Consider the following 26,541-nt stretch of genomic DNA (forward strand, 5'->3'; position numbering starts at 1 on the left):
CACACTGTCCAAACGGTGAAGGTCTGGGACACTAACGTGCCTTCCCAGAACTGTCTGTCCTGCCAAGACGCAAGAAGAGCAAAGGCATAAAACCATTCAGATAAAAAAAAAAAAAGCACACACTCACACACAATAACTATATCCAGGAAACTGTGGGCTTTTGCTGCATTTTCAGAATTTTATTACAATAAAATATTGGAAATACTGTTCACAAATCCAGCTGACTGGTTTTCAATGTTTTATAGTCTTTAGTAACACAATAAGGTATCTGTCGTACATTGACATTCGCTTGAAAAAAATAAGTTTGCTTGAATGGATGTGAATATGTCCATGTATGGATATGAATATGTGGTGTAATAAAGGCAAGGGGTTAATTAAATTAAAGTGAATGCTGTATGTATTTCACTTACATTTGTTTTAAGTATTAGTATATGTTTCTTTTATTAATTGTTAAAATGTGTGTGTGTGTGTGTGTGTGTGTGTGTGTGTGTGTGTGTGTGTGTGTGTATATATATATATATATATATATATATATATATATATATATATATAGCATTAAAGATTATACCACTATTTTATAGCTGTTATTTCTTGAATTTTTTACATACAAGAATTATACTAATTATACCAATAAGAAGATAATGAGCTATTAAAATACAGATAAGTGAATGTTGCATTTTGCCAGAGAATGTCGAGGGCTGAGACGAACCACAGCTGGGCTACGCACAGAGGCAGTCATGAAGATTGCATGGTTTCAAAAGAAGAGAAAGAAAGAATCCTTCTGCAATGGCCTGACTGCTGCTGACCTAAACCCCACTGAGATGCTGCAGCAGAAACTGGAGCAATCTGCTCTAAAACCCACAAATGTCACTGCGCTACAGCAGTTTGGCGTAGAAGAGTCAGCCAAAATTCCTCCGCAGATCTGTGTGAAACAAGTCGATCAAAATCACGCTGCTCTGGGCAGGGCGACCAGTTGCTGAGATGGAGGGACCATTCATGTCTTAAAGCCAAATGACCTGCTCAAAAATAAAAAACAATGTATTTTCAGAAAATACTTAAGTGCAATTTACCCAGATGTAATTCTAGATGTTGGGTTCTGGGTTATTAAGCTAATGGTATTTGCAGATTGGCTCCTAGTGAACCAAATGAGGGATTACACTGATAAGAGATCTACAAAAAACTCTGGATAAGAGCGCATGCCAAATGCTGCAAATTTATATCAAGGTGCACAAAGTGCTAACGTTCATCTCAGCACAACGCAACACAACTTACTACGCTGTCAAAATGGGAGCCGTGTTGAAAATCATTCGCAAGTGCACCTCCACTGGCCCCTCCCCTCTCAGCAAGTCATTTCCCACACTGTCGCTCCCCGTCATTGGACATACACAAACTCATAATCAACTTAAGTAAACAGTCTATGTCACGTCTTTAAAGGAAAATCAGCTCACGCTCGCTTCCTCTCTGCCAAAAACTTCCTCTTGTTCTTGTAAAAGCGCGGGACGACAACAGTAGCTCCCATGTGTGCTCACGCTCATTATAGGATGTTCAGAATTCTCACAGCCGCTGTGAACAGTGAGCTCATTCCACCCCCCACCCCCCCTTCCGAGCCCCGATCCCTTCCCTGACACCTGTGCTCCCCATTTGGACCCTTCTCTCACGTTTTGTTCCTCCGCGAGGCATTGACCTCCGGATGTCTCAAGACAATAAGCGCCAGAACTGTCACAGGGACAGCCCTGAATGCAGCCAGTCTCTCCATTCGTCTCCTAGCCACCTAACCCTTTCACTGACGTGCGCGTAGACACACACACACACACACACACACACATACTCTCTCTTTCAGGCCATGTGCATTCAAGTGGCATGTATGATTGGACAGCTCCCCCAACCCCCATATCCTGGAAGGCACGTATGTTCACACACACACAGACACAAAACACAGGACCCCTATCCCTAGTTCCTGCAGAAGCTGTCAATTTGACAAAAAAAAAAAAAAAAGGACAAAACTGCACTTGGTCTCTGCCTTGCTTTCGCCAGTCTTGCTCTGGAAGGGGCATGGGGGCTGCAGAGAAGAAACAAACCCCCACTCATGTAATGTCACTAATATCCGTGTCTCTGTCTCTATAGAGTTTTTATTCTGTGCAACCACTCATGGTTGTTGCAATACACGATGGGAATACCATTTTAATCATTCATATGAAAACAATATTAACTTGTTCCGGAGGGAAATTAAAGGCTTATTCAATGCAGTGACTAATTAAGCTTTTCTGGTCAAAATAAACTTGTATTACTTGTATTATTATTAAAATGTCCTGTGCCATATTTTGTGTTCATTAACCAGACTTTAGTGCTGTGTCTCATGATGCAGCCTGTATTCAGAACAGATGTTTGAAGTTTCAAACAATGCAATCTGCTCTTATATATTTCAGATTAGTGATTATTATTGTAATTATTGCTATTGCTGTTGTGAGCAGTTAGTGATGTGGCCTCACACCACCAAGTCTACATACTCTCCCCGTGTTGGTTTGCCCCAGGTTCTCCAGTTTCTTACCGCTCTCTAAAGACATGCACACTTGGTGAATTGGCGACTGTAAAGTGAATATGCGAGCGTGTGACTGTGTCCCGGGATGGATGGGCTCCTGCAGCTGCAGCGAAGTTTAGTTAGGGTCATTCTGGGAGGTGTGGTCCATGTCAAAGGAATCAATAGCAGTCGGGCAGTATTTGGCAGCCACCGATTGTGCAAGTTGTTCCACATAAGAAGATGAGAGAGGTGTGTAATTATCATCATAGGTACACTTCAACTGTGAGAGACAGAATACACAAAAAATTCAGGAAATCACATTGTATGGTTTTTAAATAATTGATATGTATAATGGAGCAGAAAATAAATATTTGGTCAAGAGTAAAAGTTCACCTCAATACTTTGCAATGTAACCTTGACAGAGATACAACGTTTCCTGTAGGTCTTCACCAGGATTGCACACACTGTAGCTGGTAACTATCACCACTTATAGTGACCTTTGTTACTGTGGTCCCAGTTCTGTCTCCTGTGTAGTTCTGGGTTGTTTCCTCACCATTCTTAAGATCATTTGTACCCCATGAGGTGAGATCTTGCATGGAGCCCCAGGTCGGGGGAGATTGTCCATTTTCTAAACATTTCTCCAACAGTTGATCTCTTCTCACTAAATTGCTTTACTATTGTAGATTCTACACCTGCACAAGACTGGTGTCTTTAGACATCTCTCTGGTCTTGGCCATGGTGGAGGCTAACACAGATAACGAGTGAAGGAAAGACGAGCTTCTTAAAGAAGCAGAAGCATGGTCTGCGAGGGCCAGAGGGCACCTACCAAAGGTGCTAAATACTTATCTTCTGTACCACTATACAAATAAATTCTTTAAAAACCATACAATGTGATACGTTGTCTCTCACAGTTGAAGTGTACCTATGATGATTATTACAGAACTCTCTCGACTTTTTAAGTGGGACAACTTGCACAATTGGTGGGTGCCAGATACTTTCTTGCATGACTTTACATGATTCTGTTTCTAATTCTGTGCTACTTGCATATATTATTATTCTATTAACACTGGAAGTAATCAAATCAAAGTATTCTGCAGCAAGACCAGGGTAATTCCATTCTTGATTCTGTAAAATTTCATCATCTGATTCAAACATTATGCAACGCACTTTTATCAGAGAAGATCTGTTTTTTTCCAACTTACCAGGTCATTCAAACATTGGTCAGACTAGCAGAAGGGTAAAGAACAGGTCAGCTTGTTTCGTGCCTTGCAAAGAGCAACAAATGTTCAATGAATTCATATCACACTGGAACTGTTTCGAAATGACCTCAAAATCACAGCTTGAACCAGGTTCATCATAACTGTACATCTTCATGTGTGAATAAATAATAAAGGGCATTCTGGGAGGTGACATAGCTGACGTGTTTATAAAGTGAGACGTCTGGAAAGGGAGGCGCGCCGTGACCCGAGCACCGTGAATGGAGAGAACCCCGTCCCCCCTCCTGCTCAGAGTAAAAAGATGTTATCAATGAAAATACGGGCCCACCTTCCCGCCCGCCCCGGCCTCGCCGTTTTATGAATGGAACGTGTAGCTCTGCCAGAACAGGGCTCATTCACCTTTCCGGAACGCTTTTAATAGGTACAACTGAGGATTAGACGAGGTGCACTTTAGCAGACGGCAGAGGGGAGCAAATATATCACTCGACAAGCTTGCTGAATAGGAAGAAGACGTATCTTCCTCAAACTTCAGCTTGATTGTGTTCAATGGTGTTCCTGAACAAGACACTTCTGCTTTGATATGATTAGAAATATTTTTATAGCACATAAAAAATTTTTTAAAAAATCTATAAAGATAAATTCCAAAAAATGATCATTTCCTTCTACCGGGCCTCTTAGTGTTAATTATCGAATTGTAGTTTGCTTGCAGTTCAAATGCATGAACCTTGCCATTTAAACATATCCCAAACTTCAAATATGACACAAACATAAGCAGCATGCGCAGGCTCTACCCTGTGCATCAGCTTACCATGAATAGTCAGAACAAGTGCGCCATCTAAAGGCCACGGTTGCAATAATCATAGCAAGTCAGCAATGCAATTCAAATCCAGAATAAACACAGTAGTTCATGATGTTTTTCTAAAACATTTTTTTTAAACTAGATAAGCACTTTTTTCACAGCAATTTCTGAGGCAGAAAGATGTTCATAATACATCTGGTCATTCACAAAACAATGTCAAGTTCGCTACATGTGATGTCAAGGACCGCTGACCTATCTGCCAGCAGAACCATTTAGGAGAACTTCCACAGTTTCATCTCAGTAACACAACTGGTACTAAAAAACATCAGTTACAATGAAGATGGGAAATAAAAAAAAAAACAAAACTTAAAACTTAGGAAAAAGAAAAAGATCCGAATGGCTTTCATCTGAATACGAACAGCACCAGGCCCTCCAATTAGAACATTGTATCCTAAAATAAACACATACAAGGCTACAAGGTGATCACATTCCACAGTAACTTCACTTTAACAACCGAAGCTACACAGCATTTAAATAAATGCTGCAAAAAATTGTCAAATGATTCACTCACTTCACTGAGAAATGACACATGGAACATCATTCATGACATTCAAGAGTTTGGGGGAAACAAAATGGAAACCAAAGACTTACTATATTTCAAAGAAAATCAGTAGTAACATGTTAGGAAAGCACAATAAGCCCTTTCAGGATATAAATAAGAATAATGATTCCTCAATTAAGCACATTACACAGCAAACAAAACACCTGTTATTGCAACAATAAACGCTAAGATTTATATATGAAAATGGGTCAAATAAAACACGAAAATAAATGGAAAAAAAATCGATAAAAACAAATAGCCCTAAATAGTCCTGGCACCGCACCGTATTCCACTTTTGAACAATCTTTGGAGCAAATACATAGAAACTTCTAAACAATGGGGCATGGCAGAATTACCATTTTCCAAAAAGGGTATTTTGCATACCAGTTTTATCTTTTTTTTTTTTTTTTTTAAATGACATCAGAAATTAAAACGACAACCCAAACACCTTTTATACAGGAGACAGCTTAGTGGCAGGACAGAAACTGTCTCTATACAGGACCTACAGACAAAACAATTTTTCTTCCAAGTGTGTAACTTTCTGTTGAGAAAAAAAAAAAAAAAGTAAAGATACGCTGTCTACGCAATATATCATTAGGTCCACAGTCTAAGTCGAGATATAAGACACAATTCTAAGCAATTTTGATGCAAATCTGCTTAAAAAAATAAATACATAAAAATTAAAGTGTTTTCCGCAGTTTTCAGTTCAGGTAAGCCCTTAAAAATAAAACAAGAAATCAGCTTATTGGACATCAGTTGCAATTTGCAGTGCATGGCAAGGGCCCAACACAACTCGCTTCAACATGTGCTCCGACCGCAAATACAGTAAACCACTCAATGAAGTGGCATGGAACCTCAAGGGCCATCTACCCGCTACAATGCATACCTTTTGTCCAATTGGCCACCAAAAGCCTGAGCCAGGTTGAGCCAGTGCCATGCAGTGGAAAATGCCCATAACGGACGACATGGGAGAGAGACTGGAAGCGAGCTGGCAGGTGAGGCTGGCGTAGGATGATGGAGGAGGCCCGTGGCCCGACAGAAGCAGCTACTGACGGCAGCCAGGGCTGCCTGGTCACTCATAGTCCTGGTTAAAACTGCCCCAGTCTTGCTGTACCAGGTCCTGGCCGGAGGGGCACTCATACTCAGGCTGGGAGTTCTTAGGCGGACTGGGCGAGTCCTTAGAGGTGCTGACCAAAGCACTGGCCACTCCTTTAACTTTCATACACCTACAAGCACAAGACGGGGATCGTTTCAACGCCTCAGCCCGGCAAGGCACATACATCAATATTGTGACGCAGCCAAGAAAGAAGCTAAATATTTCATACAGTACTGTTGGAAACAATCATATGACTTTCACTTCAGATGGAGTAATGCTGAAATGTGGCATTTTCCCCCCCACCACATGTGAGGTGAGGGCAAAAAATGTATTTCTAATGCTCCAGGAAGGAACAGGCAACCAGAAAAAAAATCTACAATTAAAATAAACTAGGTATCATAGATGAAGGTTAAATTCTGTGAGTCAAGCTTATACAAAGACCTCTCGGTGTCACAGGGTTTTGCTCACAGTCACACACCACGATTTATGATCAGACCTCATATAAAGAATTTAATGCAAACGCCACAAGAGCAGCATACATACTGGTTCCTGTGTTTGCTGCCTTTGATGTGTGCCTGGTACTGTTCGACCGAGTTCAGCTCGATGTTGCACACAGTGCATGGATATCCCGTCACAGTGGAGGCTGTGGGAAAGAAAGGGAGAGTTCTTAGTCATTGTGAGTCACAGCAAGCGCAGCACACGGTGCACAAAACGAACCCATCACCCTTGGTATGCAGTTGGCGGCCACGAAAAGGCACCCGGGGAGCAGTGTGTGGGGACGGTACCTTGTTCAAGGGGACCTCAGTCGCACCTTGTCGGTTCGGGGTTTGAACCCGCAACCCTTCGGTTACGAGTCTGCTTCCTTTCCCGCTAGTTCACCACTGCCACCAAGGCTAGTGGGCAGGTGAGGTAATTCGAGACAAGACATGCAAGATCACAGCATCAGCATCGTAGCCTATCGACAAACAATATCATTACCGTACGTTACTTTTAATAATCCAGATGGTGTGAACAGCCACACAGTAGGTCTAATACCTAATATTTTGATTTCAATAAAATAATAATAGTTTGTGCAGAAACCGGGTCAACCTGGGCAAAGAGCGTACGGTGCTGCACGCCCCAACGTGCCTTGCTCACCAGGTGCGGGCGAGGGGCCGTACGTCTCCATCAGCCTCTGTTTGGTCAGCTGCTTTTTGTGCCTCTTGCCCACGTAATGTTGCTGCGCCATGAGCGGGTTGTTGAAGGAGGCGTGGCAGATGGGGCAGAAGCGGTCAGGGTTGCCGTCCGCCGGGCCGCCCTGTGCTGCCACTCCGGCGCTAGCGCTGTCCGGCTTCTTCTGCTCCTGGCTCCTGGCCTGAGGTGGAACTGTTCAGACAGGCACAACACACTTCGGTTTAAAGAGGGTCCGTGGCGAATGCACAAATATCTAAAGGAACGCCAATCCCTCTTTCCTGGAGAAAGAAAGAAAGAAAGAAAAAAAACAAAAAAAAAAACTAAAACTCGATCACTCGCTCACTGGCGGCTGAAATTCATTAAAAAATATTTCCATTACTTTTGTAATTAGTAGGTTATTGCATATTAACTGTACCTATCCTGGTTTAACTTGCCTGATACTTACATTTCATTTACAATCTCACTCATTAATGGGACAGTTCCAGAGAAAGCTAACTTTAATGCAAACTTTATTATTAAGACTTGATTTTTTTATCTTCCTAGCAGTAACTCTAAGACTGTTCAGAAAGGGACTATAAACTGTACCAAAGATGCAAACAATAGTACTAATTGAAAAGTGAAGGTAATTATGATTAAATTTGATTTCAGAAGATCTGTGTTTGGCTCCCAACTTTAATATTAAAACATTAATAACTGCATTTTTGTATGCTGTATTTTTAAACAAAACTGCTTGGTGCGCTGATAAACAGCCCCCTATGTAGTTAATACAACATACATTAATTACTGTTAAATTAACAGTATGTCGATAATACAACATAATGTACCATTTTACACATACGTCTGTCACTGGCACATAACGCGGGCGAACGTCTCACCTGGAACCTGGAAACCGGTGCTTTTCAGCTTCAGGTTCTTGGCGTGTACTTTGCCTTGATAGTGTGACTGCGCCATCACCGGCGACGAAAAGGTCATATTGCAGGTGAGGCACATCTTGTACCGCTCCGCACTGCTGTCACCGGTGGCCTAAGGGCGGAGTGGAACGTGGGACACATGCAACACGTCCGGCGAATCAAACGGGCCTCGCCACTTACGTCGTCGGAAGAGGCGGGTCGGAATTTCTTAATGGCCGGCTCGCTGTCACCGTGGATGCTCACGTAGCGCCGCACTTTGTTGGCGTGCTTCTTGCTCTGCTCAGGAAAAAAAACGGAAAAAATCGGCGGGACAGGTAAGAGAACGGCTCACGCAACGGGCGTCATGGAGGCGCACCCCCCAATGAAGCACGCCGTGAGGGCGACGGCGCTCAACAAACGGGACCCACCTGGTAATGAGCGAGCTTGTGAGATTCGGAGATCAACACGGCGCTGCAGACCTTGCAGTGACTGTCTGAGAAGAGGTCACTGTTCTCCCGTATCAATTTATTCACTGCAATTAAAAATTTAACAGTGAAGGGTTAGAGCCATCATTACAATATACACACACACACACACACACGTGCATATATATATATACACACACACACACACACACACACACACACGTGCATATATATATATACACACACACACACGTGCATATATATATATATATACACACACACACGTGCATATATATATATATATACACACACACACACGTGCATATATATATATATACACACACACACGTGCATATATATATATATACACACACGTGCATATATATATATATACACACACACGTGCATATATATATATATATATATATATAAACACACACACGTGCATATATACACACACACATGCATATATACACACACACACACGTGCATATATATATATATATACACACACACACACACACACACACACACACACACGTGCATATATATATATATATACACACACACACACACACACACACACATACATAGATATGCATACATGCATATACATATAAATATGCATATATGAGAGAGAGAGAGAGAGAGAGAGAGAGATTTGAATTATTCTGGAACGACTCGACTGAAGTGAGATGAAAGTGTAGAGCCAGACTCGAACTACCAGGTCGGCACCGACCACCGACCTTGAGAAGCCGACCGATAATTTGCAGACAAAAGCGGCTTTTAGTCAGCGGCGTGCGGCCGGTACCGGCGTGTTGACGCGCGTCTGACCCTTTGCGCGTCGCGGTAACCTTTTCGTCTGTTCCCGCCGCGAACCAGGCGGACCCCGGGCCCGTTTTTGATGGTGCACCGGGTCTCGTCCAGCCATCAAAAACGACCGCGGTACAAAAAAATGAAAACAAAAGCACCCCGCGTCTCTCACCCTCGGCCGGGCCCGTGAGTAAATACGGGAGTCCTCCGTTCGCCTCGTCGTGCGCCATGTTTGCAGGAGGCGGTGCGCACTGCGGCGCCGCGTCCGTCCGGAAACTCGTCCCCGCGGCCGGCGGCGAGATGCCACGTCTAAAAAAAAAAAAAGACTTTTCCAAAAGAAACACGTTTTCTAGTTTAAAAAAAAAAAAAAAATAATAATTCCCCTTAATTTACGACTTTATAATCCCAGAGAATATCTGACCTTTTGTTTCTCTGGGATTGTAAAGTCGTAAATTAAGGGGAATTATTTGTTTGTTTGTTTGTTTTGTTTGAATCCCGATCCGCCGAGGTGCCACTGAGGTGCCACTAAGCAAAGCACCGTACCCACACACTGCTCCCCGGGCGCCTGTCATGGCTGCCCACTGCTCAGGGTGATGGGTTAAATGCAGAGTACACATTTCACTGTGTGCACCATGTGCTGTGCTGCTGTGTCTATCATGTGACAATCACTTCACTTGGTATCTGTGTTTTTCTTTACAGTGCGATCAGTCCAGCATTTCCAGAAATGCCTTTAATCAGACCAACCAGAATTGCCCTGTATGCTATATATATTTCAGTGAATGAAATTGGCAAACCTGATTTTTGATCAAGTTTGAACATATTTATTGTGGTAGTATTAATAAGAATTCATTTACATCATGCCATCACGCATTCACCAACTACAGCATGCCAGCATGACAACAAAACTGGGGGTGGAGGAGAAAAGTATGTATGCAAAGTGTAAGTGTGGTGGTATTTGCACAGACATTTAAATTGATTAACACTAGAGCAGCAGAGGAGAGAGAAGCTGAAGCGAAAGTAAAAAACCCTACCCCGCTGGTATCGATCTGACACCAGCACCGGTTTTGATATCTGGATATATTTGTCCACTGCGCCCTGAACTGTACCCGCTATGTGAGTAAATGGGGGTGAGCTGGGGGGTGAGCTGGACCGCAGAGTGAAGGCCAAGGGGCCAACAAGTGCTAAACACCTCTGGGAACTCCTTCAACACTGTTGGAAAACCATTTCAGCTGTTGACCTCTTGAAGCTCACCGAGAGAATGCCAAGAGTGTGCAAAGCAGAAAACAGAGCAAAGGACGGCTATTTAGAAGAAAATAGAACGTAAAACACATTTTCAGTTATTTCACCTTTTTTTGTTAAGTACATAACTCCACATGTGTTCATTCATAGTTTCTATCAATGTAAATGGTCATGAAAATAAAGAAAACACATTGAATGAGAAGGTATACATATATACATTTAAAGATAGCTTTTTAATTAAGTAATATTGTCTGCCACACACAGCACTGCGAGATAATGGAGGTGGAGGAAGAAGGAGGAATTGCGCAGGTGGAGCCAAAGGTGCTTCTCCAGCGGAGAACCCAGATGGCACAATGTCCCCTCTGTATGATACCATTACCCTTGAGCAAAATTGAGCTTCACGCTGCATACTGCTCTGCAGAAGATTGGCCTCCATCTTCACCAGGACAGGCCAGGAGTTCTCCAGGTGTGAGGATTAGCCTGCTGAGGTTTCGAAACGTGCTTGCCCCCATGATTCGGTTGGCCATTTGATTTGAAATCTGGCATCACCAGATTCCAGAGGTGGACCTTACCTAATAAATATTCATTTGACACTGTGGTTAAGTCGCTTTCTCTCAACATCTCTACTATTTTTTACTTGAACCCAACTATTGCCAAGTGAAATTTGTAAAATTGAACTTAAACTTTACTGTCTTTTGATCAGCATTAGCGTCATTTATTAATAAGATTGTTTTTCTGGAATAATATTTTATGTACTTAAAATGAAATAAGCGTGATCTGTGTAATCTACGTTTCCACTAGTTTAATTTGTGGAATTAATCAATACTTTTGATTGGTTTCTCAAAGGGAATACCACTAGAACATGAACAAGGCAAGCCACTAAGCAGTCAGATCAGACCAGTTCCTCTGACTCTAGTGTGTAAGTAGAAATAATAATGTTTTGTTCAATGTATCTTGATGGAGGGAAATGGGACATTTTTTACCACTGGGCTTTCGATTCATAAAATGACAAAAACATCAAGGCTCTTCCAGCTTATTCTCTTAATGCACTTCCTAAAAAGTAAATATTTTAGTGAGTAAATAGTGACCATGTCCATGTAATGAAGTACTGCAATGTAAACTCATTCAAATCAGAGATGTTTGTATTTTTGCTGACAATTTGAGGAATCCTAAAATGTGGAATTAATATCTGGGTTAAAGAGTCATAAATAGTGCCAGTGTTGGTTGTTTTTATATAAATATAATTTAAATACATTATCTAAAAAGCTCAACAGACATGTTATTGTTTGTTTGTCTGTTATCATAGAGTACAGCCAGCATGTGGAAGACGGCATACGTTTAAAGAGCGGCGTTGAAAAGGTACTACATGCAGATTCTGAGCCTACATGTCAGGTCCAGGTCCGGACACACAGTCTTCTTGGTTCTACACACATCAGTATTGCTGAGGTGCAGAAGACAAAAAAGGTGAGCTCACCACAATGAACTAGAGCGTGTTTAAAAATATTTATCATGTAAATTACAATGTACATTAGGATTTTTCCTGGGTGTTCTTCACAAGTGCCTTGCAGCAACTTAATTTAAATGTGTCCCAATCTCCCATGTTGTCTATAAATACAAGCACCATGACTTTTTATGCTAGAATGATTAGTTATGAAATTTTGAAATGATAATCGCGGCTGTTACTACCTACATAAACATTGTAGCTGTACATTGTAACATTGTAACGCATCTGTGGAATGTGTTGGATACAGGGAGCCACCAGCTCACATCATCAAAGACTCCCCTAAAACTTGCTTCTTTTATGCTTGTTTTATTCAGATTCCCAAAACCATTGTACATAAGACATTCAACGAAGATTTTATACTTTTACTAAGTGCCGCAGCCGATAAACAGAAGCAGCTCCTCTATGAAGAGGGATATATATAAAGTGCTTTTGAGTTCGAAATGTCTTGGGACTCTGAAACTGTTCTCAACAAAATCAAAGTTGCTTTCAGAGGCAAAGACCCATCAGATGTAAGGTAAGCTGTTTCAGTTAGATATATTTGCTTTTATCATTCTAATACTAACAATTAATTTGATGCTATGACATCAGGTCATTTTTATAGACGTCGTTTTCTTTGTGTATAGGATTGTTCAGCAATCCTTTTGATGAACTGTTTACACAGCTTAGAAATATTGATCCGATGCCGACTATATGTGTGGCCAGGAAATGGATGGCAAAATGATGCTCAAGGTTTTCGAGCAAAAACCTTTATATCTGCGACCTTCAGAATCACTCAAGGCCAATTATAAAGGAATTTCTTACATGAAGTTAATTTGTGATGAGCAGTTTTCTCTGTGCTACATAATTGTATAATGAATTACAAGCATCATACATTCGGGCGTAAACATTCCAAAAGAACATTGGCTTTCAGATGAATATTGTCTTTCAAGGAGTAGCAAAGGCACATAAATCCCAGATATTTGAAAAAACTTTGCTTATATTCAATGATATCAAACAGAAATCTGCTAATGTTACATGGTATTACGTTTGTAATAAATGCTGTAAATGTAAACTTTGTGGTTTTACTTGTCAGCAGTGACACAGATGGCAGTAGGTTTGAGGGACACACGTCTTCAACATCAGGACAAAAGGCCAGCAGCCAACCAGTCCCTAGCTCTAGCTAGTGTGCAAGCGTTGAGCACTGAGCCTACAACAAGTGATCCAACCCACACAGACACCCATACCACGTCAAATTCTCAGCCCTCCGAAGTGGTCCAGTCCTCTTCAAACACCGTATCTGCAGTGAACAGTCGGATTTCAGACACTGCTCAGAACAGTTATACCTCATACCTCACCCTTATATTGGAAAATGAGGATGAGGACCTGCGTAATGCAATAATGGCCAACATTGAGGACCAAGTGTAAGTACATCAAAAATGTGAATGAAAGAAATTCTATGATGTAAGGTGTATGATGTTCAAATGGGTGATTGTGGAGACAGTTGTCTCTGTTTTGTCTCTAAATTCTGTCAATGTCTTGCCTTAAAATCTGTTCATAGTCATGCCAGTGAGTTGCTCAATTATGACTTACATTTTTTGGAACATTCACAAACTGGTAGCTAGAGTGAAGACTGATTTTGTTGGTCCTGCTTTTCAATATATTACTATTTCTGTTTCAGAAAACACAGTTCTTCAAAAGCGATTCCCATTGAAGAAATCTCAACTGCCTCAAGCTTCCCATATGTAGCTTATACGTGGATTTTAAGAGCAGCATGGATTTTGCTATTCAGAACACCCAAGCGTTTGGTATGGTGTAGCTGGAATACTGCATTTTATGCCAATTGTTCCACAAGAAAAAGTTCAAGCCTAATTAATGTTAAAATGCAATGCTGTTGTTTTACATTCCTATGAAATTTAATGTGTTTTGTGGAAAAAAAAAGTATACATTGTACGTATTTTACAGAACTACTGCATTAGTTACCTTTTTGGGTGCTCTCTTCTAAGGTAGATAAAATGTTCTGTTTATTAAAAAATGTAGAAATGGAATTTAATCTAAGTAAATGCATTGAATTTAATCGTGATGCAGTGTTATTAAATATATAACATTTATTTTCTTTTCAGAGTTCTTTTGTTTTGTTTTTTTTTCTCTCTGTGAATATGACATTTCTTAATAAATGTGCTAATTTGTGAGTGCCAATGTCTAAGTATGAAACTGGAGGGAGACCAAATTCACTTTTCTTCTTCTCAAGTGCCGTTTTTGTGTTCATAGAGCAGTGGTACAAAGTATTTTGTGAAACATTATATGTGAAATATATTTTGTATTGCTTAGTTAAAAACAACCTCCATAAATAACTGTCAAGCTTCACGGTGTAGGGTACGCGTGTGGACCGAACAGGAGCTGTATCAACAGGAGGCGAACTGGGGAGCGTGAATCGCTGGCGTTTGCAATGCAGGAGTGAGACAGCAGGTGAATGAGAACTGGGCTGGGAAAGAGAACCAGTTGAAAGGGGCAGAGTTCAGCTCCTCGGTGGGAGGCCGAGCTCACGGTGCAGGAGTGGAGACATGGGTCACCGTGGCGTATGGCTTAGCTGAAGACTGCAGGCTTGAGAATTAACAACAAGCATGGGTCATGCACAGAAGTGACAGGTACATCAGAGGCAGAGGTGGTCAGATGGTCAGGGATAGAGCGGTGGTTTTGTTTCATCAGTATCAGTCAGGCAGTTCAAGAAGCGTTAAAAAGAGAGAGGTCAACATACAGGCAGTTGTATTCCAGAAAGGTCAAACGAGGTCAAGCCGAGCAGCAGTGTGAATAAATTCAACAATGAGTGGGTGAGATCCAACATGGCCGCTTTGTCTCTGTCTGCTTCTAGGTCGTCGTCCCCTCTGCCGTCCTTGTGTTCTCTGTGTGTCTGGTGGTCGCACAGCAGCCGTGACAATGATATGCTGCAAAATATGCCTATAAAACTAAATTATGCCGCTAATATGCATATAAAACAAGTAAGTCTCTGCTGAGGTCCTAGCGTCTGTCACTTACCAGCCAATCAAAAAAGACAAAGGGCCTACAGCCAATAGCCAATCAGAAAATAACATTTTTGTACAATGCAACACAAGACCAAATGAAAAGGCATTCTGGAATTTTTTTATTTTGCTACTTGTAATAAAATCTTCCCTAAAGTTCACTGATCCCATCCATAGGAGCTCAGAGCATATTTTCAAAAACAGAGCAAGTCACACAAACATTTCCTTCACAGTCACAGACTATGGGGTCACACTAATTTAGACACCAAGCTACATATTGCTGAACTACATATAATAAATGTGACTAATGGTATTAATACGCTTGTACATTATTTTATATATAAACTAAAAGTCGTGCAGAGTGTTATGTTGCTACTTGTCCCATTCTCGCTTGTGCCCCGCTAGTGTGCACTGCGGAGTGTGTAGGTGCGAGATTTGGGACGCTCGCTGAGAGGGGCGCGGACTCTGATTGGTCGAGGCGCCCGTCAGGGAGCGCAGGGAACGCGTCTACGCGTCATCTTGGTGGAGAGACGTGTGTGTGTGTGTGTGGTTTTCTGGGGTAGCCACTGCTGAACTGTTTAGAAACGCATGCGTTACCCCGAGTCGCAGCCGGAAGTGTGAGTAAATATTTAATAAAACGTTTCTGTGTTTGTTTCAGCTCGTGGTGAGCTGGTGGGCAGCGCTCACACATGACAGAAGCGTTCGGCTTTAGCTTGGCTGCTAACCCGACTGCCATTCACCCACGTCGCTCAAAAGTTTACGTTTTAACGTTAAAATTATATGTACACTTGAGGCGGAAATTGTGATTTTATTTGGTCGTCCCAAATGCCGACTCGATAGTTCAATTTTTCTTCTCTGCTGTTTATCCCGCTGCTAGCATTAGCAGCCCTGCGTGTGAATTTACAACAAGTGATGCTATCTGGAACTTTTACTTTTACTTCACAGTGTGAGGGATCTAAATCCTAATCCGTCGCCTGGCTGAGCGCTTCAATGTCAGTAAAAATAAGAGAAAATCTGAAGGGTTACAGTATCGAACCCGCCTTGATTCAGAAAACGTTGTTTTCTTAGATTCTTGGACTGAGGCGCAAAAATATCAGTAAGGCTATTGAGGTACATTTATGACGAGATTTTTATAAAGGAAAATGTATAGGCCAAATACGATTGTGTACTAAATGCAAAAGGGAATTTGCATTTCTGAAATGATCATGCTATTTTATTAACCAGGACATGGAGTGGAACTTGACTGTTGGTAAACAGGTGATGTTTTAGCCACCGGCACTTTCATCATGCCCAGGAGGAAACAGACATCCAGAGGATCAGATAATGGAACCCCTAAAAAGCAATGTTATGAAAACAGCCCTCTGATCATCTCTGATTCTGATGAGAATGAGGTTTGTTGCTGGAGTTGAGCCTTTTAATGGTTGACAAGATGCATCTCCCAGACTGACCTATAACCACGCTGCTTTCAGGATGGAGGAAGAGGAAAAGAGGTCAGACAGTCTATGAGAGAGATGCGTTGGAGGGAGCGAGAGACAAGAGCACAGATGCAAAGTAAACAGTGTTCAATAGCATTTCATGTTCTAACCAGACTTGAGCGAACTAATCTCCCCTCCATGCAAACACGTTGTAGACATGTCAGAGGAGGAGATGCTGAATCTGGCCATGAGGCTAAGTACAGAGGAAGCCAACAGTGCGGCACAGAGACAACAGCAGGAGGAAGAAGATGCCATGAGGAAAGCCATTGCTGAAAGTCTCCATGTGAGTTGGGTTTCTCAACATACTAGCAAACTAAAGAAGCGCTTTGCTCTGTTTATGTATATTCAGGGATGCCTTGATGCTTCTATAATGAACTTAGTGAATTTAGATTTTCCTTACTAGCTAGGGATGTACCATCTCCTAATTGGGATTGATTTTGAAGATGCCCACAATCAACTTTTGAAGTAAAGTGTAGTGCTAGTGATCTTTATATCATTATTGTATATTGTCCTTAGTCTCTAAAGTCCCTTATTTTATCTTAATGTCTTAATGTTTGAGTCTCTTTTAATTACTTGAGGTTCTTACAGAATTGGGAAGAAAGGTTTCTAGCAATATAAATACATTTCTCTTTAGGCACTCCTGTATTTTACCTTGTTCTAATGCAACTCTCTCTCAGACCAGCCCTCAGGATACAGAGGTCAGCGCTGAGCCAGTGATGCCCTCTCCCAGATGCAGTCAGCAGCCTCAACAGGAGAATGGGGAAGCCAGAGCGCACAATCACCGCCGCAAACTGTCTTACCACCACCAGAGCCTGGTGACACATGGCAGTGATGTCACACGCCATAGGAAAACGGCACGAGAGGACGACAGCCCTCTCATTCAAATGCCTGACCTGTCTCAGCCCTCTCCTCCCAGATCTTCCTCCTCATCAACTGTTCTGGACTTTTCTGAGGTCTTATTTACAGTAAAATTGTTCATCTCACCAATATTCATTGTCATCCTAATGTCCTAATGAATATTTGTCTAAAATGGTACAGCGTAATAAAGACGACAGTGATTCTATTTTATCTGTCAATATGTAGGGTAACCAGTTTTCGCTGTCGAGAGTTACTGAAGGCCATCCAGCAGATACAGACTCCCAGGAGCATCCGGACTTGCAGCTGGGCAGCAGATCATCTGAGGACCTCAGGAGCGCACTATGCCGCCGGCCCATCCACCCCCGATGGCAGGAGCAGGAGGAGGGCTCTCAGACCGCTCATGATTCTTCTCAACTTTCATCTAGCTCTCGGTTGAATAAGGAGGGGCCAAACACAGAGGATCAAGCTCCTTCAGCACCACAGTGTCTTTCTCCAGATTTGGCAGGAGACCCTCATTGTCATCAGCTGCCAGTTCATAAAGACTCAGCCTTCCCTCATACACTGGTGTTTGGGCATGATGCTGATAGTGTAAGGGTAAGATGACTTCACCGAGACTAACATTATAAATGCACTTATTTTTGCCTGATCATGAAAATGTGCGTTATTTATGCCCTGATAGAAAAAAGCTGACAGAGAACAACCTCTTGAGAGGTCATCAAAGGATAATATTGATGGGAGACACAAATCAGTCACATCAGGTATTATTTCTGACCAGTTCTTAAATGTAGCTGTGAAGATATGAGGCTATTTTTGGTTTTAATATTATTGATAAATCTGTTTACATAACCTGACATACAATGTATATATGAACTGTGTGTGTTCTTTCACAGTACAATTCAAACGTTTGAGGAAAATCATGCTGCAAGATTAATTTTTTTGTCCCGCAGATGGGGATGGCAGCAGGGGTTGCAATTTGTCTTTGCTGACTTGGAGAGTCAATTTGCTGCCATTTCCATCTGCAAGTACAGAAGATAGAACACAAACATATGCCAGCACGGGTCACATTTTCTGGCCCTTATCCAAAGACGCCTTACAATCAGTAGTTACAGGGACAGTCCTCCTAGAGAAACTCGGGGGTTAAGTGTCTTGCTCAGGAACACAAGGGTAGTAAGTGGGGTGTGAACCTGTGTGTGGGCGACCGGCTGAAGTTCACCTGGACTGTGATGGTGCCAGGAAAACCACCGGCAGCACACGACTGGACTACCAAGAAACCAGGGTTTTAATTATTTTTGGTGGGCATGCAGATACATAAAATAAGCTAACAATAAATAAACAAACAAAAATAACACAAAATGCCACCAAAGCTGCAATTCCAAAGAAGGTATTTAACAAAAGGTCTATAATTACCAACAGCATAACAGGGCAGTATACCTTTTCTCAACCCCCTCTAACTTTTTATCACCCCAGATTAACTTGACCCCAGGCCAAAACGAGGCTGTGGCTGAACCGCCACTGAGGGGATGAGACCGGATGGCACATCTAGCACGTAGCCTGCAAAATAGTAAATAAAAAAGAGACACCCACACAAGTCCCTCTTTTACCCCTTTAACAGGCAACACAACACATTACTTACACACTGTTACTGCTATCGACCCAAGCGAAGTTAACTATGTCAATGACCGCGTTAACAGCTCACCTCCAAACGCCCCCACCCAAAGTGTCCACAAACTTACCACCCTTATATCCCCTGGGTAGAACACATACCCATACATGACCCATCCACATCCTGAAAGTCTCTTATATTCCCCTCCGGGCAAAGTGGCCGTGAAAAGGGGGATGGATTCACCTTCTCACACTGTGACTTTGTGGTCTTCTGGTTCATAGGCCACCATAAGAACAACTTAATTGCTTTGGCCATGATACGAGCCAGGGCCTCCCTAGTGGCAGGCGAGAATTCTACCACTGAACAACCAATGCCTCCACTCCATGCTGTGTATATCCAGTTTACATTTCTGTAACTCTGTTCCACTTATGCGCTGAACCACTTGATTCGATTTCTCGAGTTGTCTGTCAAAACGGGGATGGATTGTGTAGTATCAGCCTTTTTCAACCATGTCTTATACTCATTTAGAATTGTGAATGACCGTAGCGTTTTGGCTTATGTGTTCATTAAATTTGGCTCTTCCATTTTGTGAAATGGATCATCTCCTCTTCTGTGCAGATAACGATGAGAGTTGCAGCAAAGGGCTATTGGATGCTCATGAGTTCACAAGTCACATGGTTCTGCACTTGACTGATGACGATGATGATGAGACTGATGACTCCTTGAAGGTAAAAATAAAAACAAACAGCTGTGCAAAACAAGCAACTTCAGATTTAAATGGGCTTTGGGTGGGTGAGTTACCTACATTTTGAGGATTACTGACATTTTCTCAAAAGAGATTTTGGGGCGAGACAACACTAATTATAATGTCATAGGACGAGGCAGCATTAGAGTATTTTTGGCTTTGTAAAAGTGTACCAGCCTTTGTCACACTTTCTCCTATCATGCACTCTTCTCACAGCCCCACCATTTAGAGAGAGTGTTTTTTTGCTTTGGGTATACACTTGTTTTTTTGTTTTTTTTTTCACGCTTCCTTCGTTTACATTGTGTTGCTAAAAGTTTGCTAACTAAGTGATAGTTATATTTTGATTTCAGGTATTTTATTAAAAGTGATTTATTAATATTACAAACATCTCTCTCTCAGCAGTGTGTGACCTCCAGTCCCGTGTTTCCTCAGGAGAGGAAGAGTGCCCTCCCACAACCAGCCAAACTCCCTATTCCATCTCCACCCCACCCCCAACCATGCATTTCTTTACCTGCTCAATCATCTCAGGCCACGCCTAACAAACTGAGACGCGCACACAGGAAGTGTCTAAATACAGTGCCACAGACACACACAGACAACCTGAACCCTCCTGGTCAGACCCCTCCACAGAAGCAGCCTGGAACAGAAGGGACCATTTTCTACTACTGGGGCGTGCCCTTCTGCCCTCGTGGCCAGGACCCAGACAGCTACACCGGTGTCATCCTCTCCCAGTTGGAGGTGTATGAGAAGAGTCTGAAAGAGGCCAGGAGGAACTCGCTGCACAAGGCTGAGTGGGGAATGCCAGTCCTGCCCGGGGCTCCTGACAGGCCACTGTTCTCCAGACGTAGAAAGAGCAGGGTCCTCCGTGCTGTAGAGGACGAGGAAGAAGAGGACGAGGAGAGGGAAGGTGAAGATGGCGAAGAAATGAGAGTAAAGGTGGGCCTGGAGGGAGAGGACAGGGAAATCAGAGTGTCTCAGTCCCCTAGAGAGGAAAGAGAGGATGAACTGCATGTGGTGGTTTCCTCACCTGATACAGAGGTGTGTGTGAATGGAGATTCTCTTGGTTGCTATTGATGTATGTTAAAGCTTCTACTTTCAGATCCCAGGAGATAATAACTCTGGCTGTTTCAATTTTCAATGTTCCTTGATTTGTGTTTTTCCCCCTCATTCATAAGATCTCTATCTCTACAGAAATCCCTGCTACTCATTCCAGAGGAGTCCAGTGACATACCTGAGCCAATCAGGTAACATTGGTTTACAGTCCAGAGGGCTTCAGATGGTCTGGGTTTCAGCAAATCTAAAATTATTTTAATTTTATTATTTTTAAAATTATTTACAAGCATGTCATCAACTGGCTGAGATTTTTTGTAAAGTGCCTGTTGTCTCTTTGCAGACAGCCTGAGCTCCAGGACAGCCCAGATGAACAACAAGCTCAGGAAGAGATCACTGTCTGTCCGGGTGTGTTTTTGTCATGCCCTGTATAAAGGAGACCTTGTGCATTGTCCTTTACTTTTTGTACTTTATTAGTAGTAACATTAATGATATTCTGATAGAGAGCCAGATGACTGAAGATGGCACCCCCGAACTCATGTCCACCAGTCCAGCACAGGTATCCCTTACCAGTGCATGTGATGATGAATTCACCATTCACCTCAAAATGTAAAATTAAATATGTAAATATATACCTGCACAGTCCCCTGCACAACAGGAGTGTGAGATAATGGAGGTGGAGGAAGAGGGAGGGATTGGGCCAGTGTCAGACGAGAATATGGATGAAGCAGATACCGAGGAGACAGAGGTGGAGAGAGCCCAGATGGTGCAATGTCCCATCTGTATGAGACCATTCCCCATGAGCAAAATTGAGCTCCACGCTGCATACTGCTCTGCAGACGACCGGCCTCCGTCTCCACCAGCCGAGAGCAGGAGTTCTCCAGGTGTGGGCACAGGTGTGTGGATTGCCCGATATCACAGCAGGTCCATCTACAGAGTGCGCTTGCTCCTATACATTTTTTGTCCATCATGGCCTCACTGGACGTCTACTATCTATTGATCATTTCCCAAAGTGGTAACAGGTAGAAGAAAGACAAGGCAAGTCACTGGACTATCACAAGATTCCTCCTGCTCTACTAGGTAAGATGGAGCCATCAGAGTAATGCACATTGAAATGAGAAACGTTTAAAGGCATGGGGACATTTTTAGTGCCAGGTTTAATTTCATTAATTTAATTTATTATCTGAGAAAGACTGACTGGTTTTAAATATATAATGTTTATATAAATGTTTTGCTATTGCAACAGGAGGTTTTGTATGATATTAGTTGTGTTCTGTGTTCGTACAGCAGACGTTTAGTGAAGGAGAAGTGCTATATATGTCTGAAATACATATCTATGCCGGAGTACAGCCAGCATGTGGAACACTGCATCCGTTTGAAATCTGGCATTGAGAAGGTACTTCCCCCATCCATCTGGATATTTTCCAGATTTTCTGTTATATTATAATAATTATAATATTATTATAAATCTTGCTTAATGTTATGTCATATATTGACAGCATCCATGGCTTAAGTACAAGAAACATCATTGTGTGCAGAGCTGTGGCACAAACCAGTAGAAGCTTACATGTTATCTTAAAAAAGTATTTTCTTGTTTGGTTTATCAGGGGCCCAAAGGTTTACTGCCAGCACTGGAGAACACTGAAAATACAGGTACAACCATTCTCTTTTCTATTACCTGTAACAGATTTCTACATTAACCTTCAACTACCTTTGGTGCGTCTTTTTGTGTTTTTTTTTTTTTTTTTTTTGGTTGTGGACTAAGTTCTCTTGATGTGCAGGGCATGCTGGACCATCAAACGCACCAGGGACCACAAGGTAATCTCATAATAGATATTGACTCCAATTGGACTGATAAACAGCCCTTTCCCCCCGGTTTTGGTATGTATGGTGATCACTATGCAATGGTTCCTCTGTCAGGTTTCTGCAAAAACAGAGTGGTGCAGATGACGGGGGTGAAGCTGATTTAGGCTACCGTGTCAGCACATCTCCCATCAAAGCCTTTACTCCCATCTCGGAAGCCAAGGACTGCCTCATCGACTTCAAGCAGCTGGGCTCGTCCAAGTCCTGCCAGAGAGCCAGCAGGAAGAGGAAGTTCAAGAAATAGGATATGAGATGAAACGCTCTTTACTTTTGTGTGTGTGTTTTAAAAGTCCCTTTAAAAGCATGGACCATTTATTTCTCCATTTATTCCCTTGGACTTCTTTTTTTCAGTCACTGCTCACCAGTCTTTAATTTGTCCCACATCCCATCATCAGGAGGTGTGTTGCCATGCAGTTTCAGTTTTGCATGGGAAAATGTTTTTACATTTTCCGTCAAATGTCCGGCCTGAAAATGCAGCTATGTACCAGTTTAAACTAAATTGTCAGGCCATTTCTCCCGTTCATCTATTTTAAGACAGGTTGTGCTCTGAATAGCACCATTAGAATGTTTTATGTTTTAAAGCAAACTAGCTACACTTCATTCCCTTCCAACCGGACACACTGTTGTTTTAGTCAGAAACAATGACTTTGGGTAAACCTGTGTTCAGTGTGCAATATTGCCAGCATTTCATTGTGGTGATTGATGCAAGGGTTGATATTTGATTTGTCATCATTTGGCTTACACCATTTTTATGTGCATGACTGAGGTGATGCTTAAGGGAGGAAAGAACAAAACAGATGGATCAAAAAGTGTCCTTACTGTTGGACACATTGTAGGCAAAAATTTACCTGCGGAGCAAAATGTGTCCTTATTTATATACCATTGCAGTTGCCTTTGTACATGTACGATTAAATAATTAAGTAAACTTATTTTTATTGCTTGGTTCTTCCAATTGTACTGATAAAAATATATTAAAAATATTCATAAAATATTTTGGAGGGGCAGTTAAGGAAGCAGCCCCGTAATCAGAAGGTGGCCAAGATGCCACTGAGTAAAGCTCTTGTCCCCACACACTGTTCCCCGGGGGGCTGTCAGGCTGCCCACGGCTCACCAAGGGTGATGGTTAAAAGCAGAGGACACATTTAGTTGTGTCACCATGTGCTGTGCTGCAGTGTTTCACAATGACAATCACTTTCACTTTAATATTTCAAGTAAGCAATGAGAAAGTTGTCAAGAGTGGTTAATGTGAAGCAATAAAATTGCCTTATAATTCAGGGTGTGGTATTTATTTATAGCCACATCAAGGTTTTTTATGTCACTTGCAAAACAAACCCCAAACGCTTAAATTCTGCCAACTGTTGAAGAAAGAAACTAACTGATTCAGACACTAGGAGGCAGTAATGTTATGAATTACCTTCACTCTTTTCACTTCGGCATGAAGTAGGTGTATAATTCATCCAGGTAAATAATTTTACAAGCAAAACTATAAATCCACTGCAGGACACTGATAACCCAGACTGAGTGCCCTTCGTTTTCATGTATTAAAAAGTGGTTTGGAAAATAAGGACACCTTGTGAATATTAATGGAAATTTGTGCTACAAAATGAATCTCCTGCTGGTTTGTCATTGCAGCTGTACAAACTGTGTGTGAATCCAAATTATGGACATTATGGACAAGGATTTCTAACCTCCAAAAAAGCCAAAAATGGAATCAGATGAGGTTTCTTGTTCAGTAGAACCCTCACAAAAGTTTAGATGCAAAGATGTAGGTTTTATCGTCCCACTGGCCCTGGTGTGTCCTTTCCCGTGGCCGTTCCAGCAAACAGAAATGACTAATCATTTGAAATAATTAAGCAGCACTTCCAGATCAACACAAAATGGACTGCTTCTTTATGCAGCAGGTGGTAATTAATGGTAATTTGATGTAGTGATTAATTCACTCATTAGTTTTTGTGTCAAAATTCAAATTTTGCCCTGAATCTGCAGATACTTCATAAAATCTTGCATTAGTAAAGCATTCACTACTCTTTAGTCCCTGCTCAGCCCCTCATCTTGGTCCTACACACAGAAGCGGAATGCGTCATGTCTTTGTTACAGACATTCAGATGCATTTCCCAGTCGCTCCTGCAATTTGCAAATCGTTCAAAAATAATGTGTCGATATGATCACATCGGTCATTCTGTTCACTTCGCCACTGATCAGTACTACTGGTTCATTGTGTAAAAATCAAGGATATAAAAAATCAGATTGTGGAGAGTAGTCTATTATGACTGTGATGTAATGTTCTGCTTGCTAAAGTCTGCTCATTTATACTGTGTTGTGTGTGTCTGCTTCTGCATTTACTGTCTCCTTCAACTGTAAATTAAAAACCCTGGTCTCCTTGGTGAGCAGAAATGCAACGTTGCCATCTAATTTAGATTGGAAATGTCATTCCATGTCAAATTGGACTGTGCTGACATCCCCCACTCCCCACAAATCACAAAAAGCCCTCAACCAAATGGTCAGTGATGGTCATAAAGCAGTGGGGAATTTATTTTTATTATAATTATTCTATGATTTGCACATTTGACGCACCACAGACCAGGGTGGTCTCACCAAAGCATAAAAATACTTATTATTAGTCCTTATTTCTTAGATTTTTATTAACACAATAATAAAATAAAATATATATAAATTGTCTTTAAATAAAAGGCAATGTGTGTCGACATGAATCAGAGGCAGTGGCAGATCCAGGAAATTTTCAGTGGGGTGGCCAGGATGGATCTGTTATCATTTTTGGGTGGCATACAGTACAGGCGAAAAGTTTGGACACATCTTCTCATTCAATGTGTTTTGTTTATTTTCATGACCTTTTACATTGGTAGATTCTCACTGAAGACATCAAAACTATGAATGAACACACGAATGTTTCATATTCTAGTTTCTTCAAAATCGCCGCCCTTTGCTCTGATTACTGCTTTGAACACTCTTGGCATTCTCTCGATGAGCTTCAAGAGGTCCTCACCTGAAATGGTTCTCCAACAGTCTTGAAGGAGTTCCCAGAGGTGTTTAGCACTTGTTGGCCCCTTGGCCTTCACTCTGCGGTCCAGCTCACCCCAAACCATCTCGATTGGGTTCAGGTCCGGAGACTGTGGAGGCCAGGTCTCCACTTTTTGTTAAGTACATAAGTCATATAATACACATCCATTCATTTGCAACTGAAATGTGAGCACTTTGCATAAAACAAATCATAATAAAGGAGGGACCTTGGAGGAAAACATGTATTACTTATGAATAGGTGTATTGCACTGGGTCAGCAGAGCTTTGTATGTAGCAGCAGATGACCCCGCATGACCCCTTCACTGGTTCAATGGCTAGCTCTTCCACACAAATTGTGAAGCAATGATGGTGCCAGCCATTAGCTGTCCTGGTTATGGTATCCCTGGTGTTCATGGGGTCCTCAAACATCTGAATGACAATTGATGTTTTTATGAATTATAATCTTTTCACAATTTCCTAATTTTGTTCTTCTATTTTACTAGAAAAACCTGCAGCAATACATTGGGTAGCACCACATACTGCATTTAATTCCTGCTGCTATCAGCAGGCCCAGATAAATCCGACATTCTGCTGCTGACTGGATATTGTGGGTGGTACTTCACTCCGTGCCCAGCAGTGACACTGATGCGTGTAAATA

General features: G+C 41.9%; 2 protein-coding genes across 5 annotated transcripts; one reads left to right on the top strand and one right to left on the bottom strand.

Annotated features, from left to right (window-relative positions):
• Positions 1–4,648: 4,648 nt before the first annotated feature.
• Positions 4,649–9,804, bottom strand: znf346 (zinc finger protein 346). Its single transcript, XM_028983902.1, has 7 exons — positions 9,705–9,804; positions 8,723–8,826; positions 8,496–8,591; positions 8,280–8,427; positions 7,369–7,596; positions 6,775–6,874; positions 4,649–6,361 (listed from the first exon to the last, which is right to left on the bottom strand). Exons 1-7 carry the CDS (start codon positions 9,760–9,762, stop codon positions 6,208–6,210), a joined length of 888 nt encoding a protein of 295 aa, XP_028839735.1. The 5' UTR covers positions 9,763–9,804; the 3' UTR covers positions 4,649–6,207.
• Positions 9,805–15,754: 5,950 nt separating this feature from the next.
• On the top strand, positions 15,755–23,794 carry uimc1 (ubiquitin interaction motif containing 1). 4 transcript variants are annotated; one of them, XM_028983742.1, is made up of 18 exons: positions 15,755–15,888; positions 16,496–16,662; positions 16,741–16,822; positions 16,902–17,029; positions 17,424–17,699; positions 17,830–18,198; positions 18,284–18,362; positions 19,826–19,935; positions 20,352–20,990; positions 21,144–21,196; positions 21,346–21,410; positions 21,506–21,561; positions 21,646–21,898; positions 22,016–22,082; positions 22,290–22,398; positions 22,610–22,655; positions 22,784–22,820; positions 22,923–23,794. In XM_028983742.1, the coding sequence occupies exons 2-18, from the start codon at positions 16,558–16,560 to the stop codon at positions 23,107–23,109; spliced, it is 2,661 nt and encodes an 886-aa protein (XP_028839575.1). In that variant the 5' UTR covers positions 15,755–15,888; positions 16,496–16,557; the 3' UTR covers positions 23,110–23,794. The 4 variants fall into 4 exon arrangements, with proteins under 4 accessions (XP_028839575.1, XP_028839576.1, XP_028839577.1 ...); XM_028983743.1 differs by having other exon boundaries at positions 22,293–22,398; XM_028983744.1 differs by having other exon boundaries at positions 20,355–20,990.
• The last annotated feature ends 2,747 nt before the right edge of the window (positions 23,795–26,541 follow it).

Source organism: Denticeps clupeoides, chromosome 6 (genome assembly GCF_900700375.1).
Source record: "Denticeps clupeoides chromosome 6, fDenClu1.1, whole genome shotgun sequence".
NCBI lineage: Eukaryota > Metazoa > Chordata > Actinopteri > Clupeiformes > Denticipitidae > Denticeps > Denticeps clupeoides.